The 27810-nt window shown below is 43.1% G+C and overlaps 1 protein-coding gene across 6 annotated transcripts in view; it reads right to left on the bottom strand.

The window, feature by feature from the left end:
- CARMIL1 (capping protein regulator and myosin 1 linker 1) overlaps positions 1 to 27302 on the bottom strand; it is a 195907-nt gene extending 168605 nt beyond the window's left edge. For 2 of the 6 annotated variants that reach the window (XM_065830885.2, XM_065830888.2), the window contains exons 1-2: positions 26903 to 27301; positions 22869 to 22966 (exon numbers count right to left, since the gene is read on the bottom strand). In XM_065830885.2, coding sequence (XP_065686957.1) covers positions 22869 to 22966; positions 26903 to 26942 — 138 coding nt within the window. In that variant the 5' untranslated portion in view covers positions 26943 to 27301. Of the gene's footprint in view, positions 1 to 13123; positions 13143 to 14506; positions 14660 to 22868; positions 22967 to 26902 lie in introns of those variants that run through there. The other 4 variants (XM_065830887.2, XM_065830886.2, XM_071804322.1 and 1 more) reach the window with 4 other exon arrangements.
- Positions 27303 to 27810: the final 508 nt, after the last annotated feature.

The raw sequence follows: 27810 nt of genomic DNA, 5'->3' as shown, positions 1-27810 counted from the left end.
CCAGTTGGACTTCCAGAAACTGTCAAGATAATATTAAATCAGAATACAGCAAGTCACCAGTTCAGAGGCTACATTTTGAGAGGCCTGTTACCAGCACTGTAACAAGAAACTACTGCATGAGGAAGGGAAGACAAGCCTATGTTATTCTATGAACCGACTTCACTGCTCCTGCGAGATCGTCCCCTCAAGATTCTTGTTATCTAGTTAAACTGGGTTTTGGTGATGGATTAGACAACACTTTATTCCGTTCATCTTTGACTTAAGAGCATTTGCCTCAGTGATCCTAAATTATGTGGTTTGATTTAAAGTAATTGTGATATTTGCCAAAAACATGTTCTCAGAAATGAAGGGAAAACTTCTGCTATCACCATTAGAACAAAGGCATCGGGAGACACCTCATGAGAGGCACTTTCCTCCAAGGGAAAGGTGGCACACCTCCCTCCTCCAGTGCCTGGTGGGACACCAGCCATGCCTGGACCACAAAAGCAGCACCCGCTCCAGTCACAGGAAGGGGACTGCCAAAGTGCTCACTGCACTGCCCATATACCAAGGCAAAATAATATCAAAGGTCCCCATTGAGAAGGTAAATAAGAGACTCTCCAGATGCACACCAAGCAAACTGTCCTTGATCAAATCCATGACTGTTCAGGGTTGTTCTGTAATATCTCTGAACATACTTCCCAATAGCAGCTTCTCCTTCCAATAGCTTCCAGTATGGGAAATGTCATTAGTTTTACCTAGGACATTGTTTGTACAATAGCACTACACTACACTTCTGAACATGTTTAACTTACGTGGGATCAACACATTTCAGTTCTGTTTGACTCTAAGCAACAGAGAGAGGAAAGCAGCATTGTGTGCACTTCAGAGATCCCAAGAAGGTAGAAAGGGTGTCCAGCAGACTCCACAAAACATCTGCTAAATGCATAGCCAGAGCCCACAGAAGCCATCTCTATAAACCACTACAGGCTTCAGCAGAAGACCAGAAACCACAATTATAGCATGCCACAGCAAGATGAGTGGAGAGATCAACAGCACAACCGAGTACCATGCATTCATGGAAACCCGTTACAGCAAAGACACCCTGCGTGCCAGTGGGCTACACCACTCAGGCAAAAGGATGGTTATTCTGCAAGGCAGTGCTGAGCTGCCATTTCACGAACATGAAAGCGAAGTGCAGAGAAGGAAGGTGATAAATCATTTTAACTTGAGCCATCTAAAAGGCATTTAGCCTAAGCTGAAGTCTAGGTGCCCCCTGTGGTCCCTTTCTACTCAAAGAGGGTGATTCACCCACCCATTTCAGAGCTGTTCTTCAATGACTTCACTGGCTCAAACAACAAACCCTTTGCTTTTAGCCAGCTAAACATGCAGCAGGTTCTATCTTGCCCAGATGACTAGCAAGATGGAAATTTAAGGTTAAAACACCATCACAAGAACCTGGATGCAGAGCACACTCCTTACTCAGCAGGACATCTCAGCAGCATGGCAGCACACGTGGAAAGCTGATCGCCGCACCAGAGCAGGTAGGTGACCCAGGGCTTCTCCCAGAGTAAGAGCAGGCACACAGGAAAATACCAGCTGTAGCAAATATGCCAGACATCTGAACTTCAGCAATTCAGGCAATTGTTTGTGTAACCCACAGCTGACATTTTTAACCTGCGTAGTTCCATCTGCTTCAATATTCCGGATACTTCTAAAAGGTAAGAAACTTGTAAAGCAGCACAGCCTGCTTAAGACCTCTATAAGAAAGGAAGAAGAAAAACACACATCCATCTTTAAAACCTCATTTATAATTGGAATTTTAGACAACAGCAAGCTGTCACTGGAACTGCTGATGTGATGCAATTACCCAGGCAACGGCCCTCCTCCCCTCCCATCCCAAATAAAATTTCCATCAGACCAAACTACTCACGCTTAAAGCTAACGTAATCAGTACAGAAATCTGAGTTTAGCATAAGGATAAACCTTAGCACAGCTACTCTTATGTCTAACCGCTGACGTCTGTGAATTGAAACAACTCCACAGCTGTGGATGAGCTCTAGATATATGTATTTGTGTCTTTTCAAACACTCCTTGAAAGTACACACTTCCCAAGATGCTAGTTTCACTTATTTTAACCATAGCAATCCTGACCGCTATCACTGCACATGCACATTGCACAGAATTTTGCCACGCTGCAATTACCCCTTGGAAAAGAGACAAAAAAAAAAAAAAAAAAAAAAAGGCAAGCACCAATTCAATTCTTGGCCCTCCCAAGTTAGTTCCACATCCCTTTGTCGGTGCCCAATCCCGACAAGCATTGCAGGTCTTCCCCAGCATGGACTCACATTTCCATTCTCTTCAGCAGGCAATGCAGACACACAGGTCTTGTTGAGACAGGGGGTCTATAAAGTGACACTGAGCAACTGTTTTACTCTGCAACCTCTGATCTCCTAGTTTAAAAAGCTCCCATTCCCTACAACCTCATTTTTTATTGCAAATTGTGCAATGGTTTATTTGTGCATTCTTCATACACACAGAAAAGCCTCTGCCAAAACAAGAACTCCTAAAAAAAGCAGCGGGGTTAACTGAGGCAGACTGTAAGATCTTTGAGAAATGAGGCTCATTAAGTACTTAACACTAGCACAGTGTAAGCTGTTCATTCAAAACTCAGAGCACAGATTTCCATTACTGACTGAAATAAGAGATCCAAGTGACATGGAAGGGGAGGGAGCAAATGCATTTGAACGTTTCCATCTGGTTTTTTCCCTGTCAGTGCCGTGAAGCCCACTAGCTACAGCTGGCAAGAGCTATTCCAGCACACTCTGACTTGATACCTGGCTTCAGCCTACAAGAACAGGTACAGCTGCCCTGCAGCAGCCTCAGTCGGCTCAGGTTACTCATTGTCTGTCACTCTGCGCATCACAGCAGCTCACTCAGGAAAACATCACCAACCACAGTCATGGGCAGTCACTCTCCAGCTGGAAAGCCTTTTCCCCTGCTCTTCTCCAGTCTCCCATGACACATGAAAACCTACCATGAAGAGCATGGTCTCTCATCTATGGCTAGCACAACAAACAAAGGAAATTCCACGGAAGGGAGAGGGTTCAAACTTATTGTTATGGGTTTATACTTTCAAAACATCCATAGGTTGTTGCTGCTTTCTCTTTCCTTAGGGGCAGGGGGATTAAAAAGAGATTGGCACTTTTTTTTTTTTAGACATGGGTAAGAGAAAAGGCACAAAAGCCAACCGTGGCTTTGCCATTAGTTTGCTCCTTCACAGTCACAGAATCATAGGAACATTTTGTTTGGAAGAGACCCTCAAGACCATCAAGTCCAACTGTTAACCTTGGCACTCTCACTAAACCATTCCCCTAAGAACCTCATCTGCATATCTTTTAAACACCTTCAGGGATGGTCATTCCACTTCCCTGGACAGACTGTTCCAATGCTTCACAACCCTTTCCATTATGAGATTTTTTCCTACGATCCAGTCTAAACCTCCTCTGTGCAACTTGAGGCAATTTCTTCTCATCCTATCACTTATTTGGGAGAAGAGACCAAAACCTTCCATGCCACAAACTCCTTTCAGATAGCTGTAGACACCGATAAGGTCCCCTCACAGTCTCCCTTTCACCAGACTAAACAACCATCATACAACTATCCACATCATCATCAATTCCATAAAAATATTTTCCTTGATAAAACATCCTGTGAATTACAAACCTGAGTGCAACACTTTGCCCAAAGAGACAAAGCATTCAGAAAATGAAAAGCAGAAAGGGAATAGTTTTTCACAAAAAGAAACATAACTGTTGAGTATCAAGTTTTAAACGGAAACCAAACCAAGGGAAGAGGCTTTTTCACTGAAAGATAAAACTGTCACAGAGGCCAGAGAATTCGGTTTAATCACTCACGTAGCTCAATAGAAAAATTCTGACAGCATTTGACTTCTCAAAGTTAGTAGCAAACAACTTTCCAAATAAATTTTTTAAACACTAATGACCTTTCAAATGGAAACTGCTAAACTTCTAGAGAAAGGATTATACTACATATTTCTCTGTATAAAGGAAGAACTTCTAGACTGAGTCAAACATTAATCCTGTCTAGCATTCAGCAAGTCCTAATGAAACAATCTTTTCTCACATGATCATGAAGATTCAAGGTCAGCCAGTTTATTCAGTACACACACAGACAACTGAGAAGTGCAAAGAAATTAAACATTTGAAGACCATTCAACACGGCCCTTCTCGATTCTTACCCATGGCAAAGGCCATCCTGGCCATGGAAGTAATGTCTTTTCTTCCTACTGAATCACACAAATCAAGTTGGCAATCTCTATCTTAGATCTCTGGCATTTCAGGAAGTAATCCTCCCCAAAAAAAACTGAGCCTGAGAAGCTAGAAAACCTCTAGTTTCTCCAGTAATTTAAGTAGCTCATATCTACTACTTAACTACAAAAGAGCAATAGCTCTTCTTTAAAAACTGCAGCATTGTTTTCAACCTAGTTTCTTGGCAAAGATAACCTCTTCCCAGTCTGATCAGTCAAAACCAAATAAACACTTAGGGATGGTTCCCAAATCCTAACACATCTTCCTAAAGTCTGCCTCAAGTCCATAGATCTTTCCAGCTCTGTCAAACCAGATGCTAAAGTCACCAGTCACTATGTTCAAGATTTTTACTTGCAAGCATCTGACCCAGCCCCCACCACACTCACATTCTCCTAAGAAGCATCCTTTCACATTAATTTAACAAGAACAGCTGCACCTAGATATTGTCAAGGTCATCTGAAAAATTAGCAGAACTGTAATACTATAAATAGTTTTTTCTTGTCCCTGCATACTGTGTATTTATTAAAATCTGTTAAATGCTTGTGTTGCCTTGCAATATGTTTTTTCCCTACTTACTAACAATAAATCTGCCTACGTGGAGTTTCACTTCAGGGAAGAGCTTTACATCTCAGTTATAGGGGATATTCCCTAGAGTCAGAGACATTGAGAATTCCCTTCTGCTTGGTTTTCCTTTAATAACAACTACATTGCAATATACTTAGATTGATACAATGTGCAAGCAAATTATGCTGATCTCATTTAAAAAATAACATTTTCAAAACAGAGGAATAGCCTACATTAATATAAGAAAGAAAATTATTAACTACAGATTGTTACTTATTTGTCTAAGTTGGTGGCTACATCTGCCCTGAGCTTCTTAAGATATCACAGCTCCTTGTACAGTTCAAGGACAGTTTAAGTTGCCAAGAGACAAAACTTGTCCAGTAGAGCTTATTGCGTGGACTTCACTGGAGCAGCAGAAACTGAGAAGCACTGAATCACACTGAGATCACATTATTAGAACACAGATATAATGTTGGAGGAAAAATAGTTAAGGAAAAAAAAAAAAAATAGTTGGCTTGTCAAACCCAAGTCAAATGGCATTTTTGCTTGATATGCATTTTCCCAGCTGCAAACTGGAGCCTTTCCAGAAGAGTCTGCCTTCTTATGAAAATAAACAGCTGTTGAAAGCTTGCAAATATCATTTATGACTCAAGTATTCGAGATCTTATCCTCCTGTCATTAAACCATCCCCCTCACTCCATGCAAGTAATCACCCTTTGAATCTGGTGAGGAAAAAAAAAAATACTTCATTTGTCTTGGTTTGGGGACATAGGGGAAGAGCCAAGGAACAGGCTCAGCATGAATGGGTGTAAGATGATTTGTGTGACGGCTCGAGTAAACTGACAACCCCACTTGATTATTACATGCTGCTGGCTAGGTTTTTATACATCTGCACCTAAGAATTTAATGCCATTAAATAATCATACTTATCATTCACTCAGTTATCAATATACTGCTTAGAGCTTATGTTCACGCATTTTTATTACCATTAAATCCAAAGAAATGAATGTGACAGCAAACACCACTGTCAGTATGACTTGAGGCAACAGATTTTCCTTCTGGCTTTCTGTCACTAGAAATTGCTGTTACAAATGTTTGCATGACAGGCCCCAACTTTTTAACTCTTCACCCGTAAACACAAGAGCTAATAGGCAGTGTAATTTAGAGTTAATGCTATCCTTGTGTACATTATGTGGTCAGACACCTGAAGCACCAAAACCAAACAAAACAAACCAAAACACACACAAAAGGTTTTATTTTCAAGTTTAGATTTGTTCACAATCATTCCCTCCCCCAAAACAAACAACAAAAGGCAGAAAGAACAGAAGAAAAGCAGTAGAAACCACATTAAAGGGCTGTTTTTCGAGAGCCAGGCTCAGCCAACAACCACACACCGTCCTGAGCAAGCACCAACAGCTGCAGGTCAGTGTTCTCACACAAGCGCTCGCTCCTTCCACAAATGTCTTCGAAACAAGTTTAAAGAAAGTTCACTGAAAAAGCACACAGAGAAATGATAGTGGGGCTTCACCACCGTGAATCCTCACAGGAGACAAACATTAATATTCACAACAGAAATGCTTCCAGCATCCACAAGTTTGGGTGTGGAAACAACGTTCAAATGAATATCCAAGAAGTGAGACTCAAGCCACTGAACAGTGAGGTCTGTACATCTGTCTGAGATTTCCAAGGAATGGTGCTAAATCCACCTAGAAAACAAACACTCTGGCATTTTTGTAAACACATAACCAGACAGAGCAGGTAAGGATACAAATTCAACCAATTATTTATTCATTGCAGATGACACACTTGGTTCCAATTAGCACTCCCACAACTTCCATGGTTTTGGGGCACTAAAACAAAAAGTTTGATTATATGCCTTGGAAATGAAGCATTTCAGCAGATCCAGCATTATGGAAAAGGAAGAGGTGGTGGTACATCTGGTGCTAAACCAGTACTGACCACACATCAACCACGGGTCAGTGTCCTCAGCTGCACACTTTTCCTGAAATCCAGCATCTCTCATCTGAGGAGACACCACGAACCAGAAGGAACTATCCCCCCATTTCAACGCTGGGTGGGGGACAAAGAGCCTAGCAGTCAGAAGAATCTTGGTTTCTGGTTGCTCAGCTTGGTTTACAGAATTTTAAGAGACCTGCACCACCACCTGCCATGCTCATGGCCTACCCTACGGCTATTTCACCTGCTACAGGACTTGAGACAGACTTGCAACTGTCCTTTGGCCAGGTAAGAGTGAAGCTATGGAACTGCTAAGATGATCACAGTTGAGACCAGATAAAATTCACAAGTTCAAGACATGGGAAGACTTAATTCCTCGGAGTTCTTTACTAACAATGACTATAAAAACATTTAGCATGTAGACTGACCAAGTTGCCCAAAGCCACCTGAGCTCCACCACTTTATTTTCAGCTTCTGTTCACCCAATTAGAGAAACACTAGTTGACCCCTACTCTGAGAATAAAATTATGCCTTTCCTTCCAGGCCTTCTGCTGTGTGGAGGAGGACAAGGTTCACAGCTGCAGTCTGTCAAGCACAGAAAGGCAAGAGGGAGGCTCACTCAGTCTGAGTAATTCCTCTGGCCTTGCTCTCCCTCTCACCGGCCTTTCTTTGAAATATTCTTCAGACAGCCTCCCATTTGCTGCTTTGGTCTTGATCAGGGGACGTGTCCACTTTTCCACTGTCAGCTATCCTGACAGCAAAACTGCTGTCCCAGGTCACTGCTGGTGTTACATCCAATAGTATGAGAAGCCCTGAGGCTACCCCTCTTGACTCAGAGGTGAATCTTATAGAGGAAGAACCTCCTAGTGCCAAATCGGTTATTTTCAAAGCAAACAAAGAAATACACACAGGGAAAGACTGAGCTAAAATCTACAATGGCTATATTTTCTAAGAAGAAAAGACTGCATTTGGAAAAATACCCTCTTATCAAACAAACATCTAATGGTTAACTCTGTTCTACTCCCTTTAGAAGAAAAGCTTGCGTCCCAGATTAGTACCAGGTATATTTATAGCTCCCAAATACTGTGATGCTTATCTAAGAAAGGAAGAAGAAAGTGTGCAAAAAATAAAAATAAACACCAAACAAGTCAGAGCATGCCCAATAAGAACTGAAAAACAAGCCAGTGCTTACACAAGATAGAGCTTAGGAAGGAAAGACAAAGCCTTGATCTGTTTGTTGTTCTCAAATCATTGTAACACTAAAAATAAATAAAAAAATATTAACACTGGATGTCTAAACTGAGTTACTTTAAAATTAAAACTTCAGAAAGTTTGAACTCTTGTAGCTCATGCCAGAAAAGCACATCTTTCAGGTTTATACTGTGCATGTGTTTTCTTCATGGGGATGGCATAACAGCTACATTAATACAGAAGTAAATGTAACAATACACATTCCACATAATATGAACACTCATTTTTTTTGTAGACCTAATATTTTATCAGACCTCTAGAAATATTTTCAAACACATGAGATATTCTTGTTTCTGTTTTCAGCAGAAATCTGGAGAGATCTAGCATTTCAATTTTACATGACTACACAGCTTAAAGAAAAGGATGGAGAGAATCTACCAGCCTGTTAAGTAGTCTAGTCTGAAGAGCACTTCAGTAGAAAGTAGAAATGCATAGTATTTGCATTAAAAAAAAAAATTAATAACCCTTCTAGATTCTCAGTGGAGGTTCTTGGGTTCAGCCAGAGTGAAAGGGATTTTATATCACTTGTCAAGCAGAAAGCATGCATTTAATAATGAATAAACGAAGCAGATAAAGCTACAAGAACTCAACAGCACAGAAGGAGAACCAGGCTATGGTATTTCACAGCAAGTGTCACAGAGGAGTGTGCTCAGGCTGAAACAAATGGGCATTGCAGAATCTGCAGACGCGCTCGCTGTCTGGGGAAAACATATTTAGCAACTGAACATCATCTTGATGCAAGAGGCAGCATGCTGGGCTCAGAAGGTTTGATTTTATTGCGTCTTGTTTCAGTTACTCTACTGACCTTAAAATAAGAGTATAACACAATCTTCGAAATGTAACCTATGTGTAATATATTAGGCAATATATAATAAACTAGCTCTTTAAGTCACAGACCTACCTAAAGCATCAGTGTGTGCAACTTGATATGCATTAGTAGACGTTCACGGAAGGGGTGATTATTAAACACACTTAGAAGCTCAACGCTCATTTTACGCATGAACTCTGCCTACAGGAGGGGAAAAACATCAATATCCCCATTACAGATGCTTGAAAGCATCCTTACCACACAGTGGTATAGTGATAACTGCAAACCACTACAAATTTTTACTGCTGTGTAATGTTAAAATCAGCTCAGGACAGATTTTCCACTACAGGGGAACTTAAAAAAAAAAAAATAAAAATCAGAAAAGGAGTATTATTTTTCTTACAGCAGCAGCTTAACACTGCTGCTGGAGGCGACTGTAACCCAGATACTAAATTTCCTTATGTCAAGGCATCCACAATGCCCTAAGCATTAACCTAATGCCAAGTCCAACTGGCCCAGCTCCACCACACACCAACAGATCCACTAATCCTCAGGCTGTGCAAGAAACTCTAACAGGGCAAATCCAATTCACTCTTCACCTTGCAAGTGTGGGGTCCAAAAGCCACACTTAGACCAGTGGAGATTACAGGTAAGAAACCAAAATCAGGTTTTGGTCACCGTTACATGACCACATTTTTTTTGGTTTATTTTCTTAGACAATGTCATCAGATTATCCAAAGGTCAATTATGAAAATCTCTCTCCTCTCTAAGGGAAGGTCATCTGATATCCATGAACATAAAGTCTCGCAGGACTTATGCAGTGTCCTTCAAGATACAAGTGGTAAGAACTGCACTGTGGCAAACTCTGACAGCTTCCCAAAGATTAATCTGGACCCTACAGGTTTTAAAGGATTTTCTCAGAACATTTTATTATATTAAGTCTTAATTCAGAGAACTGGACCTCAAAGCTAATGCATAGCTTGAAATACAGTTTTGAGGGACAGGGGAGTAACATTCATGGAAGTGTCTTATGCACTTTAAAGCACTCAAGCAATGCTCTGTCAGTTCACTACATTTACTACAAGAGTATCCCTACAGAAACAAAACTTAAGCAATTTGTGATGCTATGACAACTTGTCTTTCAAAGGTAACTGCAAAGGTGTAAACAAGCAAACGTATGAAAAGAACATGTTTTACCAAAGGATCTCAAATTACTTTACTGAGAACTAAGACCCAGTGAGATGGATGCTGTATTTTTAACCAGTCCCTTTGTCTGGTCCATAGAAAATACACTCCAAGAGAACACAAAACACAAGGCAGCTTGCTTAATTCCTGCCAGGTTTCTGACTGAGAGCCTCAAATCCCTGCCAGCTCTTCCTCTTTATGTTCCAGGAACTTCAGAAACAGTCACATAGGGAGGTAGAGAAAGTTACTGCTCCTCTTTTTGCCAGTTCCATCAGGCTGTATATCCCTTTTTGCACAAGCTGAGCTTTTTAAAAAGTATTATCAATAAAACTAAAAAAATCAGCAGGTGAAGATGACTTGAGGAAAAAAATTCCAAGTTCCATCTAAACATAAGGAAAAACTTCAGTTATTTTAAGGGTGCCAGAGCACTGGAACAGGCTGCCCAGAGAGGTTGTGGAGTCTCCTTCTCTGGAGACATTCAAAACCCACCTGGACACATTCCTGTGTGATCTGCTCTGGGTGAACCTGCTTTAGCAGATGGGTTGGACTAGAAGATCTCCAGAGGTCCCTTCCAACCCCAATCATTCTGTGATTATTTAGAGCCAGAGAGCATTAGCAGCAGGCAGAGGAAAGGAGGTCCCCAGTGCTCTGTGCCAAGCACCATCACTAACCCCTTCCACACAAGCTTCATGGTGGTGGGAGCAGAAAGGAGAAGCACCATCGGCACCGCACAAGTCACATCTCAGCGAGCAGTGGAAGACAACAGGAGCAGTTACAGAGGTGAAAGGTGAGGCTGAGACGCTGACTTGCCAATTCTTCCTTCAATTACGCATACATCCTTAAGGCCAGTCTGGATTCCAAACAATTATCTGCAATATTTTCTTTGTGGTGAAACTAAACAGACCCTCCAAAAAGTGAAAAACAACAAACAAAATATTCTAAAATAAACAATGGAAGATAAAAATAGTTAAAAAAATAGAAAAAAAAGATAAAATACAGTAGAAAATAATCTATTTGGGGCAGACTTAACCACTCAGGCTGAACAAAGCCTTACTAAAATTGCATTAACGCTACATTGTGATAAATTAACACCATACAAAAACCTGCAGGATTTTAATTTCACACAATTTCACGCACATAGAAACAACAGCAGATCCATCTAATAATGTTACAGGAAATACTTGGAAAGGATAGCATTACACTGCAACTTCTACATTAAACTAACTCATCTTTAGGTTCTTGATTTTTGCTAAATGTTTTCAAAACACTTCACAGGGAAAAATATATTTCCAAAGCTTACAACAAGCAGTTACTAAGTTTAATAAATCTTTAGCTGCTGACAAAGTTTAACAATAAGAGGGCAATTGTCAGCATTGGTTCTGCAATCACCTAAACTCTTTCTAACTTGAATACGCAACTTTGAAGAGTTGAGACCTGCACATCTTACCAGTTTTAGTAGCATTCAGTGCAGGTAAAAACCAGCAACAGTTTACAACTGAAATAAAACATAGGTCCCTGCTGTATTAGACCACTCCCGAAGACTTTTCTCGGCATCTGGCTTAAGATTGAACACACACTCTTCTCCATATAACCAGCTTTTCCAAGCTTTAGTTGACCTAACCTACATAGAAGCCTAAGAAACTCACATTCAGCTTCTCCTGCTGTTCTCCTGCCTGGTGTAAATAAGAAGCTAAATGGTAGAAAAGTGGCTTTGAAATAATCTGTGAGGGAAATAGTTCAGATTATGTAAGATACAGTTAAATTCATCTGCAGTCAAATCTCTGAGATGATGTCTTCCTAAAGCAAAAAGAAAAACCATAAAAATTGGGTAACACAGACCAATCTCTTTTAAAGTCTTTTAAGCTGCTCTGGCACTATCCACATCAGCTAATGACATTTAAATTGCCATGTTATATTACAGTTGTTTACTCGTTTAGGGTTTACTTTTTTCCTTTTTTTCAGCCCAACAGCTCATCTATATAGAGAGCTGGAGAGAGCAAGGTAAGCAAGTTGTGTCCATCATACCATCTTGTTTCCCCTCAAGACAAGCATAATCTGCACAGCACCCTGTTGAGATGCTAGCAGTTGGTTTGAGTTTTACGACTGAGAGTTTGTTCGGGTTTATTGTTTGTTGGGTGTTTTGTTCTGTTTTGTTTTTTGGTTTTTTTTTTGAGGGGGGTGTTTATTTGTTTAAAAAAAAAAAAAAAGGCAAGCTGCTTTGGGAAAAGTAGAAAGAACCTAAAGCCAGATTTTACTAACGGCTCCATAATGCCCAGTATGAACCAAACGGCTTCTATCACACAAATAACACAGATCTAGCACAGATTTTGATGCAATCAGAGAACAAGGAAGAAAATAACTTGGCTAGCAAGATCAAGTAAAATTGTATACAGAATAAGTTTACGGCAGCCATCAATATTTTTTAGCATATCAGCACTATTTTTTGTCCATCATCCACATATCCAGCCCAAACTGTTTTATGATTTTATTATTTGTGGGAATGTTGAGGTCTTTGGAGATGTTTCTGTTACCTCTGTAAGGAAAGGAAACAGAAGTGGGGGAATACACCAACAGGAAAAGAAGGACACTAGTGTGAGAAGGGGTAGACTACTAAGCAAACCCAAGTCCTGACACTAATCTACACACAGGGAAGTTTCCAGGGACTTGCTGAAGCAGAGAAAATGAAAGGACAGCAAAAAGGGAGATGGAAAGGTATGAAAAGGAGCATAACAATACCCACAGCATATGCAACAATTGTACACAGCATACACCAACATGCTTTGCAAAAAAAACAGGCATTTCAGTACCTTCTTAAGACGGGAGAACAGAAAGCACAAAGCCGAAACACTCACAAGGTGCAGATGTGAACAGTGACACAGTCAATAAAACTGCCTGTTATATGTAAAACACATTTTTCATTCTACACTTCTTAAAATAATAATAATATAAAATACATATTTTAGATGTGGAATATGAATAAACTTAAAAAGACAGCAGAAATCAGGTAAAGCCAGCTGCACTAAAAATTCAGACATCTGTATTGACCTACCTTCACTGCTCCTCACCTAGGGCTCCTCAAGCTCTGCAGCGGAGTAGAAGCTCACGTGGTGCACGGCTGTAAGACGGTATCAGTCTAAAGCACCCGGCTCAAGTGTTTGTAAGCAGATGAGCCTCTGAAAGGCTTCACCTTTATCAATAGATTTGTATGAAAAGTTTCAGTCTTGCTAATGGCCTTGAAGGCAGAGAGGGAGAAGCCTTTTCATTCAAAGGTCGACCCTGAACAAACAAAGCAGTGCCCTGTCTCCCAATACGGATAAGGGTCAACAGCAATTCACTTCCCCTAATCAGATCTGAGTAGAAACTGCTCCCCAGCAGCTGTATCACTTTCTGGTTTTGCTCCCAGGCTCCAAGAATAAGCAGGTATCTGTAACCTAGCTCAAATCCTCGAAATTTCATGAAGCTCTACAAAAGCAGTGGTTTGTCAAAGTTTTATGTACAAGGGGAAAATAGGAGAGCTGAGTATGTGTTCAGAGAAAGAGACATGCACTGAAGTGCTTATTCCATAAAGACATGCCTCCGGCAGGCGTCTTTCAAGCACTCAGGAGCACAAAATGGAAATTATCTCAGCCTCCTAAGCCCTGGCTATCAGAGTGCTTCCAGACATCCCAGCCACACCATTGCCAACCACACAGGCAGCACACTGCTAAATGCACTGCTTTAACTGCAGAAAGGGGAACAAAATTAAATCTAGTTATCGATCTAGCTAAAAAGCACAGAAAACACAACTCGAAAAAGCAATGTAGGACAGAAATTTTAAGGGCACATACAGCCTCTCCCCTTCTATTTTCGACTTCCATATACATGCCTTCTGAAGCCCATCCTGTTGTCAGAGAATCATACAACAGTTTGGGTTGGAAGGGACCTTCAAAGGCCAACTAGTCCAACCCCCTGCCATGAGCAGGGACATCTGCAACTAGATCTGGTTGCTCAGAGCCCCGTCCAGCTTGGCCTGGAATGTCTCCAGGAATGGGGCATCTACCATCTCTCTTGGCAACCTGTGCCAGTGTTTCACTCTCATTGTAAAAAAAAAACCAAAAAAAATCTCTTCCTCATGTCTAGCCTCAATCTCCCCTCTTCTAGTTTAAAACCATTACCCCTTGTCCTGTCATAACAGGCCCTGCTAAAAAAAAAAAAAATCTGTCTCCATCTTTCTTACAGGCTCCTTTTAAGTACTGAAAGGCTGCAATAAGGTCTCCCCAGAGCCTTCTCTTCTCCAGGCTGACCAACCGCAACTCCTGGCCTGTCCTCGCAAGAGAGGTGTTCCAGCCTTCTGATCATTTTTGTGGCCTCCTCTGGCCCCTCTCCAACAGTCCATGTCTTTCCTGTACTGAGGACTCGAGGGCTGGACACAGAACTCCACGTTGGGTCTCACCAGAGCAGAGCAGAGGGGCAGAATCACCTCCCTTGACTTGCTGGTCACGCTCCTTTTGATGTGGCCCAAGATACGGGTCAGCTTTCCGGGCTGCAGGTGCATGATGCTGGCTCATGTCCAATTTTTCATCCACCACGGGCCACAGGCCTTCTACTGCATGTGGGGATACAAACACCACTTGTCAGCTGAGGGAATAAGCTACACAATGTCAAGTACCCACAAATCCAGACCATAATTTCTTTGTTCTGTTTTTGTAAAGGTTGTTTTGCAAAGAAGATCCAGAAACATAACCTGCCCACGTAAGAGCTGCTCCTTGCTCGCTCACGGTTTCTGTACTGCAGGCATCTTTGCATTAGCCACACAGGATACGTGCACTTTTTGAATTTGTATTTTTTCAGAGGAGGGAGTGCTGTCATAATTCATTTGCAAAGCCCCACCTATCCACCACTCTCCTAGAAGCCACTGCCCCGGTCCCTGTGGGGCCAGACAACCATCTCTCCCATGATCACCACCAGCAATGTGACTTCTTCTCCAGACTTTGTGCCAACCAGCAGAAACTTATTTCAGTTTGCTAATGTTAAAATCACATCCTGTAGCTATTTGGACCTTATTCTGCTACCCTGACTCCCCAAGCCAGGGCAGCTCTTCCCTCACCCCACAGGCCAACTAATTTGGTTAGGTCCATGTCAGGAGTGCTGGGTTATCAGACTCTGGCTCTTAAAATTAAATTTTCATCATAACACTTTGTCATCTTAAATGATCAAACTGGGGAAGCTATCATTAACAAAAAGATATCGCTCATGAGGTGCCACAGAGTAGGTGTTCCAGCATAGGAAGAAGGGCAGAAATCAGCTTGGGGACTCCGTAGCAGTACAAAGCACAGCAGCAGTTATATTTAAAGACTAATTTTACATCCTGGGCCTGTAATTACTTTACACAGAATTAAATTACCACCAACACCAGGAAAAAAAAAAAAAAAAAAAAAAAAAGTAGAATTGTAGGTGATCCAAATAAGTACTTTAATAATCAGACAAATCAGTGACGTTCATTCATTTTTCCAGCACAACAATGGTTGAAGACAGGGGCTCTGAGCAACAAGAAACATTTTTCAGAGTGTGCTGCACTAACTTTTGAATTAGCAGCCCTTGCAGCCTTTCTCAAGCTGACTGCATCCTCTTCCATACCACTTACAGTGAAGTGAACCACATTCCTTGCCTGGGAAGTCTTTTCTTGGAAAAAGTATGTTCAGGCAAACAAAATAAGCTGCGAGAGAAAAAAAGGAGAGAGAAAAAAATACAGACAAGTCTTTTTGCATTTATATTGGTCTACCAAATAACACATTCTGTTCCCTTCCAAGCCTTCTCTTTCTTGGAAAAATAAGCCCTTAGTGGAGAACAGTGACTAAGACAAGAGGTTGACCGTAAGGCTCATTTTCTATTTTTTATTTCCAGTTTTGGGGAAGTTATATGTATTAGTCACTCTGCTGCCACTTTTATGCAGAGATTTCAATGCACATCTTTGCTTAAGAAGGTTCCATTTGCAAATAATGGTGGCAGGGAGTGAGGCTGTCTAGAAACTAAAGTACATTAGCAAACCACTTTGGTACATTATATATTCAGTAAAAGAAGTAGAAATAGTGTGACCGTTTTTTAAAAACGATTTTTAACTGGGTATTGAAAAATTGACAGCAGGAAAGATTCCATGAACAATTCAGAGCGATAGTGGACTCCTGCCTCCCACCACCACTCCTTTTTTCCTTCCTCTTAGCTGTTAGAGCTGTGAACAAAAAAAACAGAAGCCACTAAGAGTGAGGTAATGTTTACATTTCCTCCTCCCAGAAGAGAGATAAGGATATATAAGCCCACAGGTGGGTATGTACATGCAAAGTATGAGACAGAACAAAGGCAAGTACCTTCAGGGCACCAGAAGACCAGTTACCTTTTCCTACTTTTGTCCCTATGTGTACCAGTTGCCCAAAACGGAAGAAAGGGAGAGCAAGCAAGCTGCTCTTCTGATGTAAAGGTTATACCACCCTCTCACAGCATGCAAATAATATGCTATGCTCTGAATGTGCAAGAAACCTCCTTTGCTTCAACCAAGTGTCAAAGAAAACATACATCTCTGGGCAGAGCTGCAGTTAAAAGGACATAGAAGTGCTGGGACTGTGGCAAACCTACATTTTGTCTGGGTAGCCAGAGAAAGAGTACTGTTTCAGTTTGGTCAAAGGCCAATTTAATTAAGCAAGTAGATTATATCTTAGCCTTAATGCAGACAAACCTGAGGGAAAGGAGCCTCAGCGTTTATTTGTACTGCTGTTATGCTAAAAAGTGTGTAGACATCAATTTAAACACAAAACAAGGTCCTGCCTGCCATGGATGCTTTGAGTGCAGGAGAGAACAGAAATAAGGAAGGAGAAGAGGAAAACAAAAACTGGCAGTAGGAATTGGAAGTGAAAACTGAGGAAAGAAAAGCAACTCCCAACCCCACCAACTCAAAGAAGAGGGAAGCATTCCTCCCAGCTTGGTCAACTCCCTTAATGGCCAGTTTCACCTCCTACAAGTGGAAACATCTCAACAAAGAGGATTTGAACATATGCATGCACCATCACAGCATCAGAATGTTAAATCCATATATCCTGCCACCAGTTAAAAAGTAATATTATAGATCAGTGTACAACAAATGTAGATTTCAGTAAAACTTGCACATGAGTACTTTTTTCAAGCAGTTCCTATTTTGGGACTATATACAACTGCATGACTGGATTAATAAATTCTATTTCCAGCAGTACTCTTATTATTTCAGTTTTCTGTTGCAATTTTATTGGCCACAGTTCATCTGTTTTCTAAGAGGCACCTTGTAAGTGTATTAAAATACATTTTCACATATAAGTATTTTTGCTTACTCTACCTCACTTCATTTAGATCGCCTGACGTGAGGGATGTACCAACACCTACTTCCTTCCATCTTCATAAACACACACTTAAGAGATATGTCACAACACTCAATGTTCTGGGCAGAGAAGAGGAAACACCATTATTTTAAAAGAATGTCCATATTTAACATTATTATCACACACCAGCTGCCATGATACAACGTGTGAGTTCGCACACATTTTATGTAAAACCAACCTTGGACAACCCTGCGAGCTTCATGCTCTTAGAGATTTAATACAAGTGCATATTTTTTAAGGCAATATATTTGCACCTAGCTACATCGAGAAATTCGTCTCTGTTTGAACAGAATATCATGGATGGATGGAGACAAAAGATGAGCAATGGAAAAGAAGTGCCAGAGCTTTTAATCCCAAAATAGTTCTGGCATTGCAAGATATCACTGCCTCTACCCAGAGACTGCCATCCTTATAGCTGAATAGGCGCAGCAGCTCATAAGTTCTTTTCTCAGTTGCTTCAGTACAGCCAGACAGGTGGTTCAAGCAGAATTCAGCAGCCACATGGACAGTGCACAAGATGGCCATAAATGCTTCTTTAAAAGCAAATATAGATAGATTTTTTTTTACATAAAATTTTGGTCTTCATAAGTAAGTCTGTAGAAGCAGAGTATGAAGTTTCAGACCATGTGCACAGAACACACATAAACCTATTGGACAGGAATCAACTAAACATTTTGTTTTAAAAGCCCATGGAAACATATGTCCCAAAGAAAGTGACAAGGACATATAAATCACTCCCAGTAAATCCAAGTTGGGCATACAGTACATTTGGAGGAAAGCCACCTGCCAAAGCAACTGTCCCGGTTGCAGAAGTAGTACTGTGATATTTTAACAAAGAAAATGAAATGACCTGGGGCAGCAGCATAACTGAAATTCCCCAGTGGGATTTCCTAATAAGGTACTCATGGTCACTACATCACATCAAAATATTCTATGACCTTGAGGTTATGAAAACATAAGAAAAATGATCCCTACCAAAAAAACCACAACGACAACAAAGTCAAACGAATACAGACCAGCCATACAGAATGCATAGTCATTTGCAGCAAGTACGAGATGCCAATATTTCCTCACATCTAATGTCCAAAATAATATTTTGGCAAGGAAAATTAATTTCAAAGGCAACTGGATTTGGAGTATTCTCTTTTATTAACAATAAAGGAAAAAAAAAGCGAGAGAAATCCTGTAATTTTGGCCTGTCATGAACCATTCCTGAAAACACTGGTATTTCATAATGAGCTGATCAGATGTATTTAACATATTGCCTTTATCTTAAAATTTAAGCTTCTCAAATGATTGCTACTAATTACAATAAATCTGATAAACTCCGATGAGAAATATTCAGAAAAAAACATTTTGAAGATATCTTGGGTATCTCGGGGTGGAAAAAAGCAGCACCACAAATGCCAAAACTAAGAAGCCCAGTTTTCTTCTGGGGTTTGTCTGTAAATGCTAATATGATAATCACCAAGGCCTCTGGGTTAAAAAACATGACAAAACACTGAAATCTTTCTCAGGGACTAGGCATTCTGTCTGATCCCTTACCGTGCCAAAAGGTGGGGCCTTCAGGGGAACAAGTAGGTGTAAAGTTTCTCTTCTTTTTCTGACTGTGTTCCCCCCCACCACAACCCGACACTATTGTCATTACAACTGAGACCTCTATATACCCATCAGCTCAAGCTGAAACCAGCCAAAAAGGTCAGAAGTTGTCAGTGCGAGGAGGAACACAGCAGCCACTCAGCATGATGCCTGAAGCCTTGTCCTCATCCGAAATCAGGTTTAAACAAAACAATCCCACAAAACCAAAGCAATCATCAGTCAGATTACAAAATAGTGACATTCTTATCTATTTTAACCCGATAAGACTACTGTTGCAATAACCATACTGAAGCCAAACACCATGGGGTCCTCTCCTGCAGCAGTACTCTGCCTCTGGCTCAGGGCCACCTGAAGCCACCCAGCATGGCCTGCTCAAGGGTTCTTCTGGAGGTTGGCTGCCTGCATCCAAGGCCAGCTCTGACATAGCACAAGTACGTGACCCAAAACACCAGGAGAAGCTTTGTCTGGGGCTCCCCATATTGCTCTGGAGCTCCAACACCCAGCTCCAGCATAAGCAATGCCACAGCTACACCTGCGTCCAGCAGCTTGCCACCACTCAAGGTTCCCTCCATGCCATCCCTAATGGCAGCTTTGCTCTGCTAGAGGATAAAGAAGACTTGGATAGGGCTGGGGTTTGGCCCTAATTGAATGAGCAGATCAGTCCTTGAGCAATCTGGTTATTGGCTCTCAGGGTCAGACACCAGTTTTCTGCCTGCACATCTGAGACCTGGTACCAGCAGAGCAGAGGAAGTTGAGCTCCTCCCTATGTTTACTGGTTTGCATCATTATGAATGATTGAAAAGCCAAATAATTGCAAATTGAGATTACTGAGGCAGCAAGCTCATTGTACAGACTGGAAAACAAAACAAAACAAAACAAAAAACCCACAACTCTCTCACATCAAAACTCAGGCATAATTTCCAAACTCTGGCACCCAGAGGTGAGGTCCTAAAGCACCTTATGGCACGCATGAAGTTCACCCACCAATTTCACTTTAACATATGTGCCTTATTTCAAGCAACACCAGGGTTTTTTTTGCACTTCAGTCTCAGATTCAATCTCCATCTTAATTATCAGAGGAATTTCCCAGAGCAGAGCAATGGTTATATCCATATTTGAGTATTCTGCACCTTGAGTGCACTGTGAACAACAGGGCCAGATTGGAGTGTTTTTGTAGTTACCTGCCAAGGGCAATCATTTCTAAACAATTTCTCTCTCTCTCAAAGTAGTACTGATTTTGCCGGATTTTCCTAGGACAGAAGACTGAGAGATCGTTTAATTAAAACACAGATTTGGGTGCCAGGGCTCAGTGCCAACCTCTGCGATCAACCTCTTCTGAAACCTTGAGCACATTTCACCACAGCTCCGGGGTTTGCTCGACTGAGAGCAACTGTTACTTTCTCAAGTGCTGGACCCAGCGCATTGCTATCTAATTTGCGTGTAAACACTCAACTAGTAATAACATTTAAAACCAAATCTCAAAACAATTCATTGCTAACCCGTGCACTCTAGAGACCGTGTTCAGAAAAACATTAACATTTCAAAACTAAGCTCTCATGAGTCCAGGAGTGCCAGTATGAAGGTTGCCCATGCAATCATATTTGAGTCCTCTGGTGCATGCACTTAAGGATATAGCCTTTAATTACTAAACTGCTTTTGCCGCCAACACTTCATTCAGTATTCAGTTTGACACGCTCACCCAAGGCAGAGCAATTCAGCACTGAGTTTTATGTGCCCAGGTCAGAATGCAGACATATGCATTATTTACTGAATACCGTTAGGTGCCAGCTTGGAGAGCAAAAATTCTTAATTTCATTGGCAGTGTTCCTATGATGTTCAGCATTAAGCACATGCATATTTCTGAAGCAAAGTTTATCACTCCTTTGAGGAGAGGAGGGTATACCTCCTCTACTTCACAGGTATGAAATGAGAGCATGTAGACACTGTAAGGCCAAGAAGCCTCCACTAATTTGAGGTACCCAACTTAAGTGTCGCTGGTGTCATGTTTTTCAGAGAACTGCATCCTCAAGAGGAACCACAGTCTGCATTGGCCTCTGCCACAGCAGTCAATACTCAACACTTCGGCAAAAAAAACCCACATAAAGGTACAGACATGCAATTAGTGAAACATTGTAAAAAAAGTGTCATTAGCGATTTGTACAGCTTCACACAAGGCAAAATCCTATCCTGACAGTCAACAATCAATTTCTCCAACCATGAAAACATTCTCTTTTTTGGAATATAAATCCTCTGCATTTTTGCATCAAAGATCAAGTGATTTTCTGTCAGACAATACCCCCTTCAGCAATTCATCCCCTTGAAAGACTTTTCCTGCACACTGAAGAGAACATGCACGCACACAAGAAGCTCTCACTAACTCGTGAACCCCTTCAGCAAGTTCCCTCACTTTCAGTACCTCTTCAGTCATTAAAGGTTAAAGTCACCCACCTGAGAGCTTAGGAGAGAAAAAATATCTGAGTCATCAGATTCAGGCATTTCACCACTGAGTAGTTCATGCCTCAGAAACTTCACTGAGAATTCAAAGTTTGACATTCTTTTGGTCCCATCAGAACAGTATTTCATATTTCCACAGTATATTTCACTATTGATAACAGGAATGATTCTGTACGAGTCAAAAAGTCAGTCAAGTGTTACTGCTTCAGTGAAACTGTCAGCCTTCCCTATAAACATGGCTTTCAAATAAATCCAGACCATCAATCAACATCCACATACTCAACCTATTTCCAGTACATATAACATGCATCAATATTATGCAGAAAATATTCCAAATTCCTTAAGTAGCTGCGCTCACTGTAAAGTAAACCATTATTAACAGTCTTCCTGCCCTGGGATAATCAACATGTACTTCATGAAGATAAATTCAGAACTGATTAATAACTTGCAGTTGTTAAAGACAAAACAGAATATCTGTATGGGGTATGTACCTAGAATCTGTAACAACAGTCTTGGCAATGAAACTTTCAAGTATGCAATCACATTCTTACTGACAGAAAGCACCAAATTTCAAACATCTTGCAAAATATTATAGCATCATTGTATTTATTTGCATTTGTTACTCTTGTCCTGAGAGGTATGAAAAGAATGAAAAAACAAAGTGCTATCTCTTTTTGCATATCCAAGTATTCAAGATAATACACAAGCATACCGACTCATTACCACAGCTTTCTTCTTATCAAGAGAGGCCAGCAAAACTATTATTGAGAAAACAGGAAAGCATACTTAAGTGAGATTAATCCGACACTCTCCTCCACTACAGTTTTAGGAATGACAATGGAGGATCTCACACAGTAAGCATTTATTTTAAATTGCAGATGTGTGACTTAACAGAAAATACTAAAAAGTAGAAACAGTCATCTGAGTTCAAAAACCACAAGAGTTTTACTGTTTCTCTTCAATGCATAACAGTTTCAGAAGATTCTCAGAAGATAACTAATCCTACATGCTTTATTTTGCATTTCTTGTCCACTCGAAATTCCTACGGATGTAAACGGGAAACCTAACCAGCAAAGGCAGCAAATTATTTTAGAACAGGTTCTAATAATAGCTTGCTTTAGCATCAGTACACAACACAATACCCTAAACTCTGAATAATAACTCACTGATATACGAACATGTGCACACCTGCACATCAATTTGCTGTGCAGGCTAGAAAGAAAGTAGGAAAACAAGTAAGATGTGTATCTTATGGTACACACAAAGTTCAAAGAATCCTTCAAGAGGAGAATTAATGCCTTCTGAGAAGATATTGGCTTTTCCTCCACAAATTTAATCAGAGTCAGTCATTGTACTTACCAATATTTTGTTATCCACTTTATCTCCCTTGGTTTCCAGTTTTACTTTCTTCTTGACTGAAATTTTAATTTTCCTCCCAATAACATCCCTGACGCTTTCTGCAATAAAAGCAAATACCTTAATGAAATACCTTCAGTGTCAACACGAGAAGGAAACAGATACCACTGTCAAGTTTTCTGGAAGACTCAACAATGTTGTTGAACTGCTTGAACTCATTGAAGTCTTATGCACATGCACCAGTACTAAACACAACACAAATACAACTTTTATAAGTATGTCACCTACACAATAAGTTATGTCTGCTATGACATGATTGTCGATTTCATACACTAGGATTCTAAACACAATCTAATACTTCTTTCCAGCACTATGTACCATATGCACTGGTTAGCTCTACTCTGGGAAAACACAGCAAATTCCTCACTTGCTATTATTTATACCTGAAAAGCTTGCTAAAGCCAATCAGCTTCTTGCATTGCAAAAATTTTAGTCTGTCATTATTACAATCAGGGAGGCTAAATGGGTCAGGTAACAGAAAAGCCAGCGTTCACACATTTTGCACTCTGCACGTTTAAGTTGCAAAGCAAACCAAGCAGACTTCCAGACACCAACACCTGAGAGCTATAGAGTGGATGCTGTGGAAGGCAACATTGGTCTGGGTCCAAGTCCCAGTGAAACCACCTCATTGTGCCAACACCAAAGTTACATTAATTGCTGTAATGTTTTAGTACATAGATGCATACACATGTATATGCAGTCTCTGCCAAGTACCAAATGAACCAGCCCTACCCCTAAACATTTGCACCCTGGCCTGAAGGGAACATACATATACACAGGGAACTGTGTCAGAAAGCCTATGCAGCTACCAACACTGGTGTAATTGGGAGATAAACAGAGTTCATCTATGTAAGAGCAAATTTGGCATCTTCCCTAAGTTTCAGTCCCCAGCCCCCACAGAAAAAGAATGAGCAAGAAATCTTTTAAACACATTAACCTATTTCCAGCACTACAACTGGCGTCTGTAGAAGGCAAATCTCCACCCTCCCCAGACACACTTTGACCTTGTGCATGCTGAAGTTTAAAGGCTAAAATTGAAGATAATGGGTTCTTCTTAAGGCTTTTAATTATAGTGCTCTGTGCAGCACTTTTCTGCACAATTTTCATCTGGTAGTCTGAATGCGTTAGCGCAAACAACACACTATTTATTAAGCCTGGATGTTCAGCCCAGGCCACAGCATTCTGCCTGCAGGGCAGGAGGGTGTGCAAGACAGAAACGTGCCTGGTTGGAGTGCCTCTCCACCAGAAAGAGTTCTTTCTGCAGAATCGGCATGTTTTCCCCAAGAATTTTAATTTTCCTATCAGGAAACAAAAGCTCCTTGGTAGCAGGGGCTTGCCCAGCAAGAAGCCTGTCCCAAGCTATGGCAGAGGGCCAGCACAGCCGGCTTCCTGGGCAACCACTTGGTCAGAAGCCAGGCTGCAAGCTCCCTGAGCAGCCAGGTAAGTAAAGCCTGCGGGGGAAAGTCCAGCCCTGTCCTACCGATGTGAACTGTTTTCCCAAGGCTTTCCCATGGCTAATGCCTGATTCTGGTCTTTCTGTCCCTGCTTGGGAACTCAGAAGAAAACTGACCACACAGTCTTTTTTCAAAAAGTCCTACTTCCTTGCAGAAGGAAAGCTATTGCTGCTGTCTCTGTTGCTTTACCTCCACCCTCAGCCCCTGCCTTTTGGTTTCTGCTCTCCCACAAACAGCTCCAAGTGCCTGCATCTCGCAAGGGTCTTCCTCCCAAGGTGCTGGCATGGGGAGACTCGCTTTCCTTCGCTGTCCCACCGCAAGCCCTCAGCTCCAATGCTCTTACTTCAACAACTCACAGAGAGATAAAGGGCCTGGGACCCTGGACTTCTTCACAGAGCATCGGGATGTCAGCTCCCTCCAAGGCTCTATCTTCCAGAAAGGGCTAGGAATGCTTCTTCAAGGAGTTAAGATATAGACTTCATAGATATCCCCCATGTGACTAAGGACACTTCCTTACACATCAGTGGGAAGCAGACTTGCAAAGCACTTTTCCGGATTGAGAGAGAGAAACATAACATTGAGGGTCATATTTTCAAGTGCTCATTCATTTTTAATACTGGAGACTATGAGTGCCTGCCTTCAGACACCCAGAACTCGGAGGAGCGGATCCAGGTTAGCCAACAGTAAGAGAGGGATTTCTGAAGACTATGACCTAAGAGACCCGACAAAGGTCATACGGGAAGTGAGTAACAGCAGAAAAACTGCAGCTCGAACACTCCTACCCCCAGTTTAATCTCCTCGCTCCAATCACTAAGTGCTAAGGCACATCCTTTCAATCCTGTTCTCAAAACACAGGGTTAATACAAAAAACGTATTTAAAAAGTTAATTTTAACATGCAGACACCAAAATACTGCTAGAAATCATACCATTTTACACCAACAGATCCACATGCCCCTTGACAAAGCAAGCTGGGTGGGTGCAAGGTATCAGGATTGGGTAGTAATACTTAAAGTTGTTCAAAGTCACCAGATGATGGCATACACGAAGATGTTCACTGTGCTCTTCCTTGTAATATGCACCACACCCCACTCATGGCATACAGGAGTACAGGGCAGATCCACATTGAGCAGTACCATGTATTAGCACCTCAACATGCCTGGCTGTTTTAAAAAAGAAAAAACTGATGGTTTCAACCATAGCTACTCCTACTTTGCATACTTCCCAGCTCATCATTTCTTGATACTCAGCTACAGACTAAAGCAAACCTCATGGTTTGCACACTGAAAAGATGCAAAGTAGAGCTATTTTGTCTGTGCAGGGAAAAAAAAAAGAGAGAAAAAACACACAAAAAACACAACAAAACTGTGACAGCGGCAACTTTCCATCCAGATTTTCACCAACATTTCTACAAATGTTAAAACCAGATCCCACCAGCAGCACTGGCTGATGAAATTGAAGGAAATGCAACAGCGTAAATGAACTAGGAGAGGTTTGTAAGGAGTGCATTCAATGCAACATGTACCTTGTTGCCTGATAAATTTCTGTTTCCATCTGTTATTAAGGTAACATTTTCCAATAAGCCATTCTCGTTTTGGTGAGATCCTTAGACCTCTCTTCAACAGGCAAAACTGCAACTAAAACCAAAGGAAGTCTGGCCTGAGCGAGGTGGCTGAGGACCAGGCCTAGAGCACCAGACCCAAATGACACTGGTTAAAAACGCACTGTCTTAATGACCCATTTACCGAAAGCTCCCCTATAGCTACGACAGTATTTTCAGGGATCTTACCACCACCTATGGTTTCCTAAGCGTTACCATGGAACACAGGGGTTTATGTGCATGCGACCGTAAAACTTTAATTACAAATACCCTCGCCCTCTCGTACACACATAAGAAAACGAGTCTTAAGCCGCGCAAAGCCCGGGGGGGAAATAAATAACGATGCTCGGAGCCTCCAGCCCGCGGCGTCCGGCGGAGGCGCCAGGCGGACCTGCCCCGGTGCGGCTGTCCCGGCACGGGCGACACGGGGCAGTTGCACGGCGCGTCTGCCAGACCCCGCAGCTCCCCGAAAACCCCCCCGAGCCCTGCCCGCCCGCAGACCCCTCCGGAGGGCGGGCACGCCGGGGAGCGCCGCGCTGCCCGAGAAGGGTTACACGCTTCCAGTCCCTGCCCGCCACCCCCTCTCCGCCGCAGGCCCGCAGCCCCCGCACACTCACTCCCCGCACGCAGCAGCGGCCTCACCACCCCCCGCCGGCTCCTCAGAGTCCCCCCTCCCCGACCTCCCACGCAGCCCCTTCGGCTCCCCCAGGCAGCCCCCGCGGAACACCCCAGCTCTACAGCACACCCCCGCCTTGCAGCGGCCCCCGACTCCCCCCAACCCGCCCCCCCCCCCTCGACCTCCCCGGCAGCGCTGCAGCCGGGGGTCGCGCACGTCTGCCTCCAAACTTAACCCTCCCCACCCCTTCTCCCGCAACACCTTTCCTCGGGACTCCCCTCGTCCCCGCCGCCAGGCCCCGCTCCTTACCGATCAACTCTTTGGGGACGTCGGAGCTCTCCTCGGCCATGGTGGCGCTGCCCGGCGCCTGGGCTGCTTCAGCGGCGCGCCGTCCCTCCGCCCGGCAAGCCGGGCATGCAACCAGCGGGGCGGGGGAGGAGAAGAGCCGGCCGTGCGCCTCGCTGCGCTGCGTGCGTGTGTGCGGCGAACGCGGACGGAGGGAAGGGGCTTCTCCCGCCCCGCCGAGCCCGCTGCCTCTGCGCTACATGACGCCCCCGATTGCCGGCGCGGCCAGGAGGGGCATTTCCAAGGGAGGAATGGCCGGCGGGCAGCCGTCAGGCGCGGCGGGCCGGGCTCACGGCGGCCACCGCGCCGGCTCCCTCCTTCCCCCGCACACGGCCGGCCCCTCCGCGCCGCCCGGCTCCCCCCCGCCCGGCACCGGCGGCTGAGGCGCGGGCGGGAGGAGGCGGTGGCGGAGACTGCCCCCGCCCCGGGAGGGCCGGCGCCCTCACCCCGGCCCGGCCCCCTCACCTCGCGAGAGCCGCCGGGAGCCGCCCGCCCGCGCCCACCCAGCACCCGTCGGCAGAGGAGGTGGCGGCGGCGGCTCGGGGCATCAGCCTCAGGGGGCCATCGCGCCCGCCCTGCCGCGGGGAGGGAGCAGGAGGACGGCAGCGGGCTGGGAAATCCAGCGCGGCGAGCACAGCCCCTCCTCCGCCCGAGCAGCCCCCGGTGCTGCGGCGGGGCCGGAGGGCGGCGGCGGGGGCCATCTGCCGGCGGCCGCGAGCGGAGCGGCTCGGCCGCCCCGAATTCCTCCCGCCGCCGCAGGCCCCGGCCGCCACCGGTGCCTCTAGTAGCAGACCCGGCCCTTCTCAACAGTGCCTTTCGCAGAGGCACCGCGGGAATCCTCCTCTGGGTTCATGCCGTTAAAAAAGGTGTGT

This window comes from Patagioenas fasciata, chromosome 2 (assembly GCF_037038585.1).
Source record: "Patagioenas fasciata isolate bPatFas1 chromosome 2, bPatFas1.hap1, whole genome shotgun sequence".
Taxonomy (NCBI): domain Eukaryota; kingdom Metazoa; phylum Chordata; class Aves; order Columbiformes; family Columbidae; genus Patagioenas; species Patagioenas fasciata.
Note: the sequence above shows the minus strand (reverse complement) of the source record. Positions and strands in the feature narration are given on the sequence as shown.